This window comes from Zootoca vivipara, chromosome 4, assembly GCF_963506605.1.
Source record: "Zootoca vivipara chromosome 4, rZooViv1.1, whole genome shotgun sequence".
In the NCBI taxonomy this organism is placed as follows: Eukaryota; Metazoa; Chordata; class Lepidosauria; order Squamata; family Lacertidae; genus Zootoca; species Zootoca vivipara.
The window spans coordinates 81856068-81873796 of NC_083279.1; the positions used below are offsets into that span (position 1 = coordinate 81856068).

The following is a 17729-nucleotide window of genomic DNA, read 5'->3' on the forward strand; positions in this document are numbered from 1 at the left end:
AGCGGGAGCAAAACAGGCCCAACTTGCCTGCAACAGGGTTTGAGTATATTGCCAGGTCATCCAGATCCTTAAAATAAGCTGCAGGAGGATATGGTTATTTCTGGTGAGCTGTAAGAAGAGTTGCTCATTTTGTACACTACCAAAAAATGTGTAGCCTACGTTAGGCAGGACCGCGCTTTCATGCACTTGGCATTGGAACAATGTGGTTGGCACGCTGTTCTGAAATGGCTCACTTGCCAAACTTTTGCACAGGTACAGTATATAGTTGACTGAGTAGTTGATCAACACTCATTCTGTCCACAGTGCCAGGATTCAGACTGCTTCGCCTGCAAGCGCTCTTACCTCCTCTTCATATTTCTGTTTGTATTACTTAGCTTTGTTTATGTTGAGATGATAGCATGCCATAGCCTAAGGTAGCATCTTCTGTTTTCATCCTTTTTAAAATGTCACTTTACATTAAGGCTGATTCACTTGTGATGTGGGTACAGGTTGTGGCTGTATTTGCCAGCCAGTATCAAATTCTGTGACTTTCCTGCTCTTGCATGGGATCGGGGAATTCCACACGGCTGTGATTACACTGTGAGGAAGAGTAGCTATCACTGAGAAACACGAAAACAAGGTTATTAATGCTGCTATTGAAGCGGCACTGTAATTGGAGAGTGTCCGAGTCACAAAATACAATAGAGGTGCCTAAAATTATGCCTGATGTTGTGAGAGTGAATAGGGATATTAAAAAAAGGTTTCCCCTCTCTTGTAATATTAACACTTGGGCGCTTCCATTGAAGTTGAATGTTAGAAGATGCAGGCGAGACAAAAGAAAGTACTTCTTTACACAGCACATAGTTTAAGTTACAAGTAGGTAGCCGTGTTGGCCTGAGTCGAAGCAAAATAAAAAAAGCTCATACCAAAATAAAAACTTAGTTGGTCTTTAAGGTGCTACTGAAAGAATTTTTTTATTTCACATAGTTTAAGATACGGAATTAGCTCCCGCAAGAGGTAGTGATGGCCAACTACTTGGGTGGCTTTTAGAATGGGATTAGATAAATTCACAGCAGTTAAGTTCATCATTGGTTTCGGACCATTATAGCATTGTTCTGCCTCCATTGTTGGGGAAGGTGCCTCTGGATACCATTTGCTTGGAATTAAAACTGGGGAGAGTACAGGTAGAATATAGTCATTGTGGCTAGCAGCTGTTGATCTGATTCAGCAGGGGTTATTTTATACATACATATACACACACATCGTTTTATTCGTGTGCTGCGTTTCTATAGCCAAAACCATACTCAAGGCCACTTACAGCATGAAAAAATTACATAATTAAAAACGTAACGAAAGTAGTCCTCAACAGTAAATTGAAACATCAAAAAGTACACAAATCAAATTGAGCATTTTCCGCATAAATCACAATTAGATCCAAAACAAAGATACAGTACAAAAAGTTAACAGCAACAACACCCCTTCCCAGCAAATCTCTTAAACATTGCCCTAGCGGCCCAAGAGTGTTTAGCAGCTCTGACTTTTGTAGCTGGAGTCAGTCAGGGCCCTGCCCTCCCAGGTCAGGGTGGGGTGGGGTGAACCTCACAGCCAAGGTGTTATTAACTTAAAGCAAGTAATGCAGAGTGTCTAAAATTATATCTGTTTTCTTCTTCTTTAGGAAATGCGCAATTTGAAGTGAAAATCAAACCCATCTCCCCCAAAGAAGTTGTTCAGATCCATGTCCCTAAGTTTCTGGATAGGAACGATGGCTCCTTTCTCATGCGATATCGGTTGTACGGAAGTGTCAAGGAAGGCTTAAAGGTGGAGATTCTTTATGGCAGTGCACATGTTGCTGAATCTCCCTATATCCTCAAGGGTAATGTGGTTTTGCTTTTTCTCCTGAATTTCCAGGGCTCTGACCCGCTGGGCATTGCTCAGTTGATTGGCGGGATAGGGGAGAATGCACATCTAAGCGTTCATTCCCTGTAAAACTGAACAGGGATGTATGTGTAGACATCCAAAAACTTAACAGACCTTATGCAGGCAATTACCATATTTTTCCACGTATAAGATGATGCTCTTTGCTATTTTAAAAAAAAAAACAGGCAAAAATTGGGTGTCGTCTTTTACATGGATAGTGAATGCAGAGGGGGGACGTGCGATTAATGGCAGCAGCAAGCAGGAGATTGGCAGTGGCGATTGGGAGGGTGATTGGTGGCTGCAGCAAGGCCTGCTGGCGATTGGCTGTGGCAGCGGCGATTGGGCAGGCGATTGGCGGCTGTGGCAAGGTGTGCGATTGGCAGTGGCTGTGGCAAGCAGTCTGCAGTGGTGGGCAGGCGGGTGAGCGATTGGTGGAAGTGACCTCCCCCCCTCCCCAAAAGCTAAAGAGCTTAATTTCTTAATTTTGGGTTAAAAAAATTAGGGGGCATCTTATACATGGTAAAATACGCTAACTGTCTCCAAAAGAAATTAAGTTCTCTTGAAAATGGCTCCCTTTTTTGTATTGCGGAGATCTGGATAAGAAAGATTGGTTTAAACCAGGGTTTCCGAAACTGCTTACCAGTTTGTTTCTTAGCTCGGTTTTGAAGTGGTGCAGTTAACCTTTAAAGCCCTAAGCCAGGCATAGGCAAACTTGGCCCTCCAGCTGTTTTTGGACTACAACTCCCACCATCTCTAGCTAACAGGACCAATGGTCAGGGATGGTGGGAACTGTAGTCCAAAAACAGCTGAACACTCATGTTTGGGAAACCTTGGTTTGAACCAAAGAAAAGTAATCTGTACTGGGGCTGATAGGAGTTGTAGTGCAAAACAGCTGGAAGGCACAAGGTTGGTGAAGGCTGGTAAAAAGCATTGATGATGATGCTTTTGAGAGTAGATGTTTTGGAACACCTTGCAGAAGGGCCATCTTGAATTCATGGAATATATTATAAAGGTTGCACTATAAAACAATCAGTTAATTGGCCAGTTTCCTGATCATGCTTAAACCCATCTCATGAATTTAAAGTGCGGACTTTGAACACATGGAATCAGCACTCCTGCTCCTGTTTTCCATTCCAAGGGCCTTGAAGTCTCAAGTGGTTTAAAAGCATTTATTGGAAAGGGCTTATGAGGAAGAACCTCCATTTGCACAGATCACAAGGTTAGGCCTCTGTTCCCCCCAAACATTATGTACAGTCAAACCTCTTCTTACGTCCGCCTCCACTTGCATCCATTTCACTGAATGTCCGCGGCAAACCTGGAAGTAACTGGCAGGTTTGCCGCCATTAGCGCACATGCGCAGGAGCGGTGATCGCCGTTCACACATGCGCAGGATTGGGCAATCGCCGCCCGTGCCTGCGCACAACAGCGCCTCTCCCAGCGACCCGTTTCGACCTTCAGACGAACCTCCAGAACGTATTATGGTCACAGGTAGAGGTTCCACTGTATTTATCATCCTCTGTGTTTTTCAGGTCCAGTTTATCATGAATATTGCAAATGCCCGGAAGAAGATGCTCAGATTTGGGAGAAAAGTCTTTCATGTCCTTCAGAGCACCCTCAGATTACCGAGGATTTCGCTGTGTTTCCTAGCATTGATCTTCAGCGGATGTTTGATGAGGTTCCACCAAGGTTTGCCCAAAAGATGGGAGCCATTGTTCATTATACTGTCATCGGCAATCACATCTATCGCCGGTCCTTGGGAAAGTACACAGACTTCAAAATGTTCTCGGATGAAATGTTGCTGTCACTGGCGAGGAAGGTATATTTCCACAGATACTCGCTTAGTACATACTGTTGGTACAAACTGGCCATGTTTGCACATCATGCTAAAGCAAGGATGGCTAACCTGTGGCTCTTGCAGGTGTTCTTGAACTACAACTCCCATCATTGCTGAGCCTTGGCCGGTTGGGGCTGATGGGAATTGTAGCTCAGCAAGTTCTGAAGACCACAGGAGAACTGAAGAACTAAACAATGTTCTTTTTAGCACATTTGCAAGCTTTTGCTTCATATACTCCCATCCTGCCTTCACCTCCTCCCACATAGCTGCATCATTAACTAAAACAGAAAATGCGGTCTTCCAAAGTTGTCCTCCTACCTGCGCAGCAAGAGGGGAGCATTCAAGCCTGGGACACACTGCATCTCATCCATGTTGCACTAAACCATGGCTTAGTGTGGTGTGCAAAATGCAGCAGTATATAACAGACATCCACCAGAGGGGTCTGCACACCAGCAATATCCTTTGATCAGAGTCCTGGGACTTGGCTACATTAGTAAATAAACAGCAATTTGGATGTGCTATAAACATGCAACACCAGAGAGCAGGAAATTTTAAAATGTGATTTTCCATAGAGATTTTTTTCTTTTGTTAAAACTATCTAATTTCTGACCTCTCCCAAGCTTTTCAGTGTGTATTGAGTGATAGCATGCAAGTTGGCAGCTTCAGATAAACCGTTTGCCCTATGTTTTGGAGCCACTATCGGCAGAGGGGGAGTAAATCAGATGTGCATTGAAATGTGGTTCCCCATCTATATCGGGATGCACACTTGAATGCACATCTAAGCGTTCATTCCCTTGAAAGCATCTCACTTGGATGGACATCCAATTTTGCCTGCGGTTTCTGAACCAGCAAATTGCACGGACGAGGAGGGATTTTCTACGTGTGAGTCTCTCTGGTTGGATTGGGACAAGGAAGGATAGATGGGGCCCAGCTGTATGAACGTAGGAAGAGCTCTCTTCTATGAACCAGACCCATTGGTCAATCTAGTTCAGTACTGTCTACACTGACGGACAGTGGCTCTTTGGGTGTCAGACAGGAGACATTCCCAGTCCCAACTGGAGACCCTGCAGATTGAACCGGGGACATTTGGCCTAGAAGGCAGATGCTCCAAGCTCGTTCATAAAAAAAGAGGAAGCCTACGGGGATGGGATGTAACCAAAACAACAATGAAAATGGTAGAACAAAATGCAGACACCAAAACATTTTTTTTAAATAGGGGACCACCAAATTTGGCTTTTTAATCTATAGCAGTTTGTTGATCCATAACATTGGGTTGATTGTTACATCGTGTGGAAGCTAAAGCAGCTACCGGTAGTAGCAGCTACCGGTAGTAGGACAGCATGAACTAATAAAATAATAATAATAATAATAAAATAATTTATTACATATACACCGCCCATGTGACCGGGCCTCCCCAGCCACTCTGGGCGGCTTCCAACAGGATATTGCACAGTAGAACATCAAACATTAAAAGCTTCCCTAAAGAGGGCTGCCTTCAGATGTCTTCTAAAAGTCAGATAGTTGTTTATTTCCTTGACATCTGATGGCGTTCCACAGGGCAAGTGCCACCTACCAAGAAGGCCCTCTGCCTGGTTCCCTATAACTTCACTTCTCGCTGTGAGGGAACTGCCAGAAGGCCCTCGCAGCTGGACAATGGGGGTGGAGATGCTCCTTCAGGTGTACTATAAAGGTGTTTTGGCTTGTTTTAGGTTCGCCTTCCTGATGTGGAATTTTATCTCAATGTTGCGGATTGGCCTGTTGAGCATCGGAAAGCAAACGACACCCCTGGCCCCCTGCCTATCCTTTCCTGGTGTGGCTCTATGGATTCAGCAGACCTGGTGCTTCCAACCTACGATGTCACCCATTCAACCCTAGAAACTCTGCGAGGCGTCACAAATGACCTCCTGTCTATTCAAGGAAACACAGGTAACATGGGAATCTCTGTGGGGGGGGGGGTTCAGACAGAGGTGGGAGATGGCATGTAAGAAGTGTCTGCTGGATCAGGACATTGCTCAAGCATCCTGTTCTCACATGGCCAATCAGATGCCTATTGGAAGCCCCAAAGCAGGGCTTGTGTGAAATAGCATCCCCCATACCTGTGATCCCAAAATCCGAAATTCCAGGGTGGATAAAAATCAATGATTTTTTTTAAAAAATTTTTTTTATTTAAATCAGATTTTTTAAAAAATGTAAATTGGATTTTTTTAAAAATGTAAATTGGGTTTTTAAAATAAAATGCTTTCGGAGGAAAAATCTTTCTAAAGATAGTTTTCTGTTTAAGTTACATTATAGTCCAAAGGCTATTCATCAGGAAATAAGGATTTGTTTAATTTTTTCATGTGTGCTAAAACTCAGTCTAAGTTTTTTTAAAATGTTTAACCACATCAGTTAACAAACATGGATACATGTGCTATAATGTTATTGTTTTTGTTAAATAAATTGTTTAAATTGTTATTAAGGAAATGATTGTTTTTCTCCTTCCAATAAAGTACAGCAGAAAAGTTGTCCAAATATAAACAGTTAACTTACTAAACCTCGCAATAATTTCATAATTATCTGTCTATGTATTCCTAATAGTATAACCAAATCAGTAATTTTTGATAATAACTGCAAAAACTACTCTGAAAATTTATTATTCCAAAAATGAAACCTTCATCTGATTTTAAATATTAAGATTATACCAGCAAGAATGAGTCTTTCTGCAAAAAAAAAAAAAAAAGATTTAAATCAAGTCTTACTGACTAGTGATTTAAATCATGATTTAAATTGATTTGATTTACCAGTACAGTGGTACCTCTACTTACGAATAACTCTACTTATGAATGTTTCTACTTATGAACAGAGCTCCGTCCGCCATCTTGGATGCGGTTTAGATAGGATTTTTTTCTACTTACAAATTTTTAGATAGACTTACGAATTTTTTCTCCCAATGCATTCCTATGGGATTTGACTGACAAATTTTTCCGACTTACAAATGTGCGTTCGGAACGCATTAAATTCGTAATTAGAGGTACCACTGTAAATGAAATCCACCCTGAGATGTTCAGAGACATAGTGCCTCCCGCAGCAGAGGTAGAATAGTATTTTGAACATTGATGATGGGTGTGTGTGTGTGGGGGGGTGGCCTTTGCTAATCTGCCTCGTTGAAGAAAAATAATATCAGGCCTCCCAAGTTGCTTAGGGCATTTTGGCGTGCTGCCTGGGGCTGATGGGAGTTGTAGTCCAAAACATTTGGAAGGCACCAGGTTGGCAAAGGCTGCATTAGAACTTCCAAGATTTCTGTGCTCCCTCCTCCTTCATTCCATCACCCATTAATTCCAGGACCTGCCTGGGACAACAAAACGGAACAAGGGTTCTTCAGAGGTCGAGACAGCCGGGAAGAACGGCTTCAGCTGGTGCAGCTCTCCAAGGAAAACCCAGAACTGCTGGATGCTGGAATAACAGGTTACTTCTTCTTCAGAGAAAAGGAGGCGGAGCTGGGGAAGGCTCCATTGATGGGGTTCTTTGACTTCTTTAAGGTATACCGCCTATCTTGCTAACACCAAGAGGAGACAGACAAATGTCCTTGTTTTCTCGTTTCCCCTTGAAGCTCTCTCTGGAGAGCTGGTTTCAGTGTTAAGGAACATCCTGCCTGGAAGCTAGTGCCTCACTTAAACGTGCAATATTGCATACTTGTGTGTTTTACTGCGAGCGCATACCCATTGCCTATCATTTCCTCCAGCTTGCATGCATCAAAATACAGTGGTACCCCGACTTACGTGTGCCTCGACTTGTTGAAGGTTTCGACTTCCGAAGTCCGCTAACCCGGAAGTATTTTCGCTGTGCGTGCGTTCTGCGCATGCGCAAAATGGACACTTCGACTTGCGAGGTTTTCAACTTCCGAAGAGCGCCGCCTTTGTAAGTCGAGGTACCACTGTACATGCCTGTGTGATCATCACACCTGATATTGCTTATGTGGGTTGTGTTCTATACTGCTGCAGAGGTAGGAATTTTGGAGACTTTGAAGCAGCCTCCATTTCAAAATGGACAAAAGATAAGGATGGCAAAAAGTCATGTAGACTCATGTCCTGCTTATGGGCTTCCCATAGACATCTAGTTGGTCACTTTAGAAGCAGGCTGCTGAATTAGATGCTTGTTTGGTCTGCTCGCAGTGGGGCTTTTATGTTCCCTTTGAAACGTGGGATGTTTCCTTTATACCACATCAGGCTTATTTGTACACCCAACACAGTGTAGTCTATTCTGCCCTCCAGGATCTTAAGCAGAGGTCTTTCCCATTGCCTTCTACCTGATATTTTAAGTGAAGACAGCGGGGATCGAACTGTTCAGCTTGTGCATGAAAAGGATGTGCTTTTAACTACCAAGCTGCAGTTTCTCTTTCCGCTCAGGGTCCAACCCACACAACCCCAAGCACTTCCTTGCATATACTGGGTCTCCCTTGACGTCAAGTTCTGGTTGTCATTTTACTCCTGTTGCATCAGCAGCTGATCCTGCAGGCTCCCAGAGGAGGTAGGCCTTACCCGGTGGGTTGCTTGCTGTGCTTTGAAGAGAGCTTGCAAAACCCCCTTGTACATGGCTGGAGTTTCAATTAAATTCAATTCAACGCCTTTATTGGCATATATCCTATATAATAAAGTGCAAGTGTCTCTGCGTCCAGTATTCCGTGTGTCCCTGTGTCCGCGCTACTGTAGCGCATGTGCCCCACGGACACAGGGATTGGACGCAGAGACACTTGCTCGCGCGCCCAGGACACTCTCATGGCAACTGGCTCTCGTGGAGGAAGGAGGAGGAGGAGGAGAGGGTAAGGAAGTGCGGGGGTATCTTCCTTCCTTCTCTCTCTCTCTCTCTCTCTCTCTCTCTCTCTCTCTCTCTCTCTCTCTCTCTCCCCGCCAGGCAGGTCTACTCGGGAGGAAGCGGGCTTCAGAAGGCTGCCTCCCCTTCTCCTCCCAGACGCAGCAGCCGAGCGCAGAGAGGGAGGGAAGGCCGCGGCCCCGCCGCTCCTCTCACATGTTCTAGCGCCCGTTTACTGAACGGGCTGAATGACACTAGTAAGACAATAAAAACCATATAGACCGTCCATATGTGTTATAATTCTGAAGCATACAGTAAAGAGGGAATCCTTGGCAATCCCTATGATACAGGCCAAACTACCCCAGATTTCACTTCAAAGATCCTGGTCAAAAATTGTACCATAACTCTAGTGAGAACAGGAGAGCCAACGAAGACCAACTGGAGTTTCCTATCAGGTACTTTGGATTGCAGCCTCGGGCTGAAAGGTGACCAGAAAACAGATAGAGTTTGTTGCTGTTACCCAAATTGTGAAACTATTTAACTTAGCCAAGGGTGCAATGCTTGATTCCAATACATGCTTGGTTCATTCGGCTTTCTTCCTCCTCTCCCCTCAGTACAAATACCAAGTGAGTATAGATGGCACAGTTGCAGCCTACAGGTTTCCCTACCTCATGCTGGGGGACAGCCTTGTGATCAAGCAGGCTTCGCAGTACTACGAGCACTTCTATAAGGAGCTGGCGCCATGGACCCACTATGTTCCCGTTAAAAGAAACTTGGAAGATTTGCTGGAAAGAATAAAATGGGCAAAGGTAATCATCCTTGCAGCAGAAGAAAAGCTTGGTATTATAAATTGCAGCACCATTTCCCAGCTGTAGTCTGTTTTAAAGAAAACATGAGGATAGATAAGCCATGTTCCTGCTCTCCTTGTAGGAAAAGGCAAGCCTTGGAGGAAAGGATACCAGATTTGCATCAGGATCTAAGCTTAGCTCCTTCAGGTTCTCTGGATGTGGTAGGATGAGCGTCCAGCAGAGTTATAGTTTGGTTCTCATAGCTTTGAAAACCTCCCTATGTTGGCGACACAAAACCACAGCTGGCAAGTTGTAACTGCCAGCCACGGTGGAGTGTGTTCACACTCCTTGTGGTTTAGATAGGAACTGAGACTTAATAGATGAAGAGACAAGTGTAGTTGTTTAAAAAAGACCAACCTTCCAAAAGTTCTAATCCGGAGAAGGAGGAGGAAAACACTAGGAACTTTGAAACATAGCCCCAGAACTGCAAAGTACAAATTCACAATTGTGTTCTTCTGTATCTTCAATCTAAGCCACATTCCCTTGTATTAACAGGGATGGGTCTATTCTTCAGCTCTGTGGCACATAAATGCGTAATGATTATATGGGTGGAAGAAGACAATTACTGCTCTGTGCTCTGAGTAACCAAATCTGTGTGAGAGATGTCAAACCTGTCTGTACACTTAGCTGTTGCTTGGACAATATGGGTAGCTGAAATTAAGAAATCTCTCTTTCTAACTGTGCCAGGCTGCTACTGCTGCTTGGGGGAGGATAATATCATTAAAGCTTTGGATAAAGTGTGGGTAAAAGTATGAAAAGACTGGAATTAACTTTGGAGGATCTTGCTGCGTGTAATAATAATAATAATAATAATAATAATAATAATAATAATAATAATAAATTATTATTTATACCCCGCCCATCTGGCTGGGTTTCCCCAGCCACTCTGGGCGGCTTCCAACAGAAAAATAAAACACAGTAATCTATTAAACATTAAAAGCCTCCCTGAACAGGGCTGCCTTCAGATGTCTTCTAAAATTCTGGTAGTTGTTTTCCTCTTTGATATCTCTTGGGAGGGCATTTCACAGGGCAGGCGCCACCACCGAGAAGGCCCTCTGCCTAGTTCTGTACTGTAGGCTTGTACAGTACAGTAGCTGCCCCTAGCTTAGCATTTCTGCAGCTGCTGAAAATCTGAGCGCCCCTTCTTCCTGAACACAATCACATAAGACTCCTTAGTTGCTCTATTATTTTATTATTATGGGGTATTTATATCCTACTTTACTAACAGAAGTTCTAAAGGTGGCTTACAATATAATATAAATATAATATAATATAATATGCAATTAAATAGACAGTAGCAATACAGTAGTTACTACAACTGCTGAGTCTCCTGGCCAAGTATTGATGCTTGAACACAGTTTGTTTCTAATCCTTAGGAAAATGATGAAGAAGTCAGAAAAATTGCCAAGGAAGGGCAGGCAGCTGCAAGAGAACTACTGCAGCCTCACCGGTTTTATTGCTACTATTTCAAAGTGTTCCAGGTTAGTCCAGATTTCATTCTATGCTTATGCTCTTCCGAACCATGCAGTCCACTCTCTTTCTGATGAAACTTGACCGTGGTGGTCTTAAGATGGTCTGGTTTCACAGCAAACCAGGATCTGGAACCATGGTTTGCTCCTGCCTCACTAACCATAGTTTAAACCAGGGACGGGCCACATATCCTGCTGAGAGGTGGTTGAGGAGCCAGCTACACATGCGTAATTGCACAATCTTGCTAAATTCAAGTTGTACGATTAAAGTGGATTTGGCTCTCTTGCAGCACAAGACATCGACTTCCAGGAATTTTGGGGGACTTCTTGCGGTAGGGAAAGTGAAAAGAAAATGCTTCGGAAAGTGCAGGATAACCATTGTTTGGCAAAACATCGTATAAACTGCCTGCAAAAAATAAATAAAAATACATATCAGAATGAAAACTCATGTTGCATAATGTCCCCACAAACGTCTAAGTTCAATAAGCAGGGTAAACAAGATGGAAATGACCAGGGTTGCGAAAGGGAGAGATGTTTTTGTTTTGAATAGTCTGCTGTTGTTTCAGTTTCTTTCCAACCTGTTTTACATATTTCAGAAATATGCTGAACGCCAAGCTGGTAGACCTGAAATACGGGATGGGATGGAATTTGTACCTCAGCCTGATGACAGGACTTCAGTCTGCAGCTGCCACAGGAAAAAGCCTTCAAATGAAGAGTTATAAGTAACCCTGCCAAATGAGATCAAATATATAGCCTGTTGCAAGAATGAGGCAGGACCTAAAATCACATTTAACACTGTGGAATCTGGAACTAGCTTGTACATGGAGAAATAGTCACGATTCAGTCCTACAGCGTCTTGTCAGAAGTAAGCGCCATTGAGTTTGAAGGGGCTTGTTGGAGTGTAGCCTTGGATACCTTCCTTTGCTCTGTTTCCTCTACATGTTGCCTTGTGTGCCTTTTAAATATCCGAACAGAGAATGTATAATGGTGAAGAAAGTTCTCGGCCAGACTGTGTCCTTCACTTGCATGAAGTGTTTATGGGGCTAGTTTTCTAGGTCACTTTCAAAGCATTCCACATATAATTTGTCTCCTTGGTCCTCGCAGCAGCCAGTTAAGGCAAGTCAGTATTATTTACTATGTCCTCCTCTGTCTTCTTCTTCTTCTTCTTCTTCTTCTTCTTCTTCTTCTTCTTCTTCTTCTTCTTCTTCTTCTTCTTCTATCACTCGTAGCCGAGTAAGATTGTCTTCCATAAACACGGTTTTAACAATAGTATAACTAAGGCTTGAGGGCACCCTAGATTATCAGCAAGTTTACCCCTAGAGTGTGATTATGAACAGGGTCTCTGCAGTTCACACACCCTCCCTTAGCGACTTTACCAGCTGTCTTGGCATAGATGCTTAATTTTTATTAACGGGAGAAATTGGTCTGTTTCTTCCTATTCCTTGTCTAAATCAGATCCTGCTGTTTAAAAACTGAATAACTGATTAAACTCTAAAAAGAGTTTAATAACTCTTTTAAGAGGAGTTCTGCACATTGTATAGAATGAAGTGGTAGAATTATGGGCTGTTTTGTTAATCATTTGTTGGGTTTAGATCCCACCCTTCCTCCCAAAGGAGGGTAGCATTACCAGGTGTATTGGTGATTGGGGGGGGGAGGTGTACCACATTTTCCCATGTAAAAACACTATAACTCCCTCATTCAAATATCACTTCAGCTACGAATTCTGTAGGCAGCTACGAACGCTGAGTCTCAATTCCCATCTGAATCGGTGGGATAAGGTATGCTTTGCATGTAAAAAGGTCATAGGCTCAGTCCCAAATTAAAGGATGCCACATAGCAGGGCTTGAGCAAGACTTTAACCTAGTCTTGGGATAGCTGTTAGCTGATTTTTTTAAGCATAGTCCAGGGATAGATATCCTGTTCCCCTCCTGATGTTGTTGGGGACCAACTCCCTTTATACCTGATCATCCGCCATGCTGGGTGAAGTCTAATGGGAGTTGGGAGTCCAACAACTGGAAGACCACAGGCTCCTCATCCCTGATACAGTCAGTGCTGAGCCTGAATAATTGATCTAATGATGTAAGGCAACTTGTTCTGAAGGTGCGTCTCCACCCCCATTGTTCAGCCCCACACACTGAGGTCCAGCTCCGAGGGCCTTCTGGTGGTTCCCTCACTGTGAGAAGTAAGGTTACAGGGAACAGGGCAGTGGGCCTTTTCGGTAGTCGTGCCCGCCATGTGGAATGCCTTCCTGTCAAATGTCAAGGAAATAAACATCTATCTGACTTTTAGAAGACACCTGAAGGCAGCCCTGTACAGGGAAGTTTTTAATGGTTGATGTTTTATTGTGTTTTTCATATTTTGGGGGATACGCCCAGAGTGGCTGGGCCAACCCAGTCAGAGGGGCGGCAAAGAAATAATTAATAATAATAATAATAATAATAATTATTATTTGTAGGAAGTATACAGAAGCGACACTTATCTCCCCTGAATTTCTTACTATTCTAACCTCTGGCATGTTTTCTAGGCCATTTAGTCAAATGAAATGTAGGTGCGCCATAAATGGCCTTGCAGACAGGTGAACTCTTAATGTTGCTGAGCAAGTGTTGTACATGTATGAATCTGTCAATGGAGTTAGTATTGTTATCATTAATACAAGTCGCATCTTGTATTTCAGAATAGGCACCTACCCAAAAGTTGCCTCCCGGATCTTTAAATGAGGTCACTGTGTAAAAGCACTGGAGTTTCTTTTGAAATTGCTTGGGGTATCATTTAATCAAAATATCTGTTGAACCTAAAAAAGAAGAAACAACTTAAGTTGATGGAAGGCAAATGTTGGGTAGTATCTCTTCTAGGTGCACAGAAAATATGTATAGTGAGATTCAGGCAAGCACAGACTTAGAATCATAGAATCATAGAGTTGGAAGAGACCACAAGGGCCATCCAGTCCAACCCCCTGCCAAGCAGGAAACACCATCAAAGCATTCTTGACATATGCCTGTCAAGCCTCTGCTTAAAGACCTCCAAAGAAGGAGACTCCACCACACTCCTTGCTAGCAAATTCCACTGCCGAACAGCTCTTACTGTCAGGAAGTTCTTCCTAATGTTTAGGTGGAATCTTCTTTCTTGTAGTTTGAATCCATTGCTCCGTGTCCGCTTCTCTGGAGCAGCAGAAAACAATTTTTCACCCTCCTCTATATGACATCCTTTTATATATTTGAACATGGCTATCATATCATCCCTTAACCTTCTCTTCTCCAGGCTAAACATACCCAGCTCCCTAAGCCTTTCCTCATAAGGCATCGTTTCCAGGCCTTTTCTAGAGCAAACCTTAATTCATATTTAACAATATTACCCCAGCCTTTTCTAGAGCAAACCTTACCCCAGCCTTTATATTATTATATAAAGTATTATATAAAGTATATATTATAATGTTACCCCAGCCTTTTCTAGAGCAAACCTTAATTCATATTTAACAACCCCCCCACAAAGCCCTGTTTCTCGCACACGGAGCCAATGAACTGGTGTGATATTAATCCTAGTCCTTGATAGTATTGGCTACATATGGATATAGTTTTATTTTACACCAGGGATGGGGCGAACCTGTGTCCCTCCAGATGTTTTTGAACTCTTAGCTCCCATCAGGCGCAGAATACATGGCCAATGGTCAGCGATATTGGGAGTTGTTCTCCAAAACTTCTGAAGAGCACAATCTTCAGGTTTATCATCTCTGATATGTACCATGCCCAGATTAATAATAATAATAATAATAATAATAATAATAATAATTTTATTATTTATTTGTACCCCACCCATCTGGCTGTGTTTCCCCAGCCACTCTGGGCAGCTTCCAAGAAAGATTTAAAATACATTAACATTTCACAGATTAAAAACTTCCCTGAACAGGGCTGCCTTCAGATGTCTTCTGAATGTCAGATAGTTATTTATCTCTTTGACATCTGATGGGAGGGCATTCCACAGGGAGGGTGCCACTACCGAGAAGGCCCTCTACCTGGTTCCCAGTAGCTTTGCTTCTCACAGTGAGGGAACTGCCAGAAGGCCCTCAGCACTGGACCTCAGTGTCCGGGCAGAACGATGAGGGAGGAGACGCTCCTTTAGTTTATAAACTAACTCCTTTTTGTAAGCAGTGGGTGACTCTGGTAAATTGGTGACACTTTCATTTGGATTCCGGATGCCCAAAGCCAAAAAATAATTTAGGGGAGTTGCTTTATTTAAAAGGTACCGATATCCAGCCCAATATTATGTTCTGTACAATCCTCTACACATCTATTCAGAAGCAAGTCCCACAGAGTTCAGTGGGATTGACTTCCACACATAAGTGCTGCAGCTGTTTAAAACTGCACATAAGCCTGGATGTAAGCTTCACTGAACTACTTGCAAAGGATTGGGCTGCATGTCCCATTGATTCCAATGAGAGGATGTAACACATTTTATAATGCAATCATATTCACATTCATCATGTTTTCTTGTTGCTGACCTAATACAGCATTGCCAAATCTACAACATAAGCAATAGCATCCGTAAATCAGGGTTGGTTGGTTGGTTGGTTTTCTAAAGCAACATGGACTCATTTCAAACAACTGCTTTTGTTTGTGGTGTTGTTACTAACCACAATAGTTTACATTCCTTACGTATTTATAGCATTTAGTCCGTTTATGACTGATTCAAAGGTCCTTCAGATCTGTATAGCAAATCAAGATCTTCATCTAAAACTTCAGCTTTTTCTTGTTACTTGAGTTTATGTTTCTGGTTTCTCATTCTTCTACTTGAAAAATTTGGATTCTCTGGAATAAGTCATGTGGAAGAGTGTTTTTCAACCAGCGCTGCAGTATTGTTCCTTATGTTTTGTAAAAGGGCACTACCACAATATAAAGCACAGGGGAGAAAGCAAGAGCCCTGCCTACAAGCCTCGTCTTGAGCAGGCCTGCACAGCTTGTGAATCAGCAAGCCAAACAGAACACGCCAGACATGTATTGTGGATGTCTAGTAAAGTTCATTTTTGTACTCTGTGATCTATGTAGTTAAGCTAGGGGGCGCCTGTAGGCACCGGTGTAGCTGCCAGTGCCTTTTATGGTGTCTGCAAGAGTCAGCAAATCTCTTCTCCAGAATCCGCGGAGAGGCTGTTTGCAACTAATAAAACAGAACAAACCCACCACCAATGCACTGTTATTGCATCAAGGTTACTTGCAATCTGTTATTGCAGAGCACAGCCACAATAAAACCTTTTGCAGGCGTAAAACCGTATTGAAAGCTGGGTCTTGCAGGTCTGCCCCAATGGCATCGTGAGCGCAAGTACTTGTGAATTAACAATAAAAAGAATTTATGGAAGGGCCCAAATAGTCACACACAAGGAAAGGGAAGAGACTGAATGACAAGATCAACATTTATCTTAATGTTATTTGTGTATATGATTCATGCTTTCATATGAGATAAGCTCAGTGTGAACACTTATGCTACTTTTCATGGAAGCGGGTTTCTGAGTGACTCGGCAACAAAACACTTCAGTTTCCTTGAATGATTTGTTCTAACCAAGTAAGAACATACCCTTGGCCGGGTACTGCTTGGTTTACAATCAACTTCTGCTTGAATGTTGAAACGGGCTTTGAACATTAACCTTTCCACCTATTGTGTGTGCTTCAGCCCTTGTGAACAAGACAAAGCAAGAACTGAACTCTGATCTTCAGTACTGTTCTTTGGTTTGTCTGAGTGTTTTTCCTTCCCCAGCTGCTGAGAACAGTTTGACTAGTTTCATTTTATTTTGGGAACATGCAACCTCTGCCCTTACCAAGACTGCTGGGATGCAATACACTTTCGTTGCTAAGGGCTATACCTAAGATCAAACATAGCTTCAACTAGATTGGCTCAGATCTCAGTAGCTACTTCATATGCTAGCGAAGAGCCTACTTGTTGCTTTTGTCTGTGATTTATCTTTGGCTAGAGAAAGCTGTAGAGACCAACATGGGAGAGACATGTTTTATTGCAGCTTGGACAGATGAAGGTGTCTAGTTTCACTGTTAGATGCACCATGGCATTTCTTCTCTCTGTGCCCCTCCCAGCGGTCATTACTGCTCTGGTCACTGTTGTGGACACACAACCTGACTCTCCAGGCACTGTGGTCATCTGCAAGGGATTCCCATATGGCGGGGTTAATGTTGCTAGCCTTCATATCACATTTGCAGACATCTTTATAACGCAGAGTCAGTCTGCCAACAGGCCTGGTGTCTGAAGCCAGCTCTCTGTAGCACATCCTTGGGGATCCTGCCATGTTCCATTCTTTGTACATGACCAAGCCATTGTATAAATCCCTGAGACAGAAGTGTGAACATGCCGGGAAGGTGGGCTTGGAAGAGCACATCTTTGAGCCTCTGTCCTGCCATGTGATGCTCCATATCTTCCTGACACAACACATATGGAAGTCATTGAGAATTTGCTTCTGGCAGGTGTAAGTAGCCCATGACTCACTTCCATAAACCAGAATGCTCAACATGCAAGCCTCGTAGATCTTGCATCCTGACCCAAGATTTATTTCAGACGATTTACTGGAATTCAACCACAGAATTAAGTACCCAGAAAACCTCTTTAAGTGAAGATATTATTTGTTCTTGAGGCTGTCTTGGAAATTGGAGAGGTGGGGATGGCTAGTGAGATGGAAGCTATATATAAATTAACGAAACACATAAATACGAGCAGCAGAAGCATATTAAATGGCAAATTTTGCACAATTTATTCAGACTACAGTGGAGATGGTGAGGGTTTTATAATGTGCAGTATTGTATTGGTTAACTTAGGATGCAACACAGTGTATTCACAGCTCTGGTTATAAGGGGGAGAAGTCCTTTAACCAGGACAGTCGTTCCCAACCCCCCGATGCGCATG

The 17729-nt window shown here is 43.0% G+C and overlaps 1 protein-coding gene across 1 annotated transcript; it reads left to right on the forward strand.

Annotated features, from left to right (window-relative positions):
- Nucleotides 1-1602: 1602 nt before the first annotated feature.
- Nucleotides 1603-11991, forward strand: POGLUT3 (protein O-glucosyltransferase 3; the record flags this gene model as incomplete). Its single annotated transcript, XM_035115427.2, has 7 exons — nucleotides 1603-1852; nucleotides 3426-3712; nucleotides 5440-5656; nucleotides 7052-7248; nucleotides 9133-9327; nucleotides 10743-10847; nucleotides 11432-11991. Coding segments are annotated over 7 exons (1377 nt in total), but the record flags the coding sequence as incomplete, so codon positions are not given.
- Between the last annotated feature and the right edge of the window lie 5738 nt (nucleotides 11992-17729).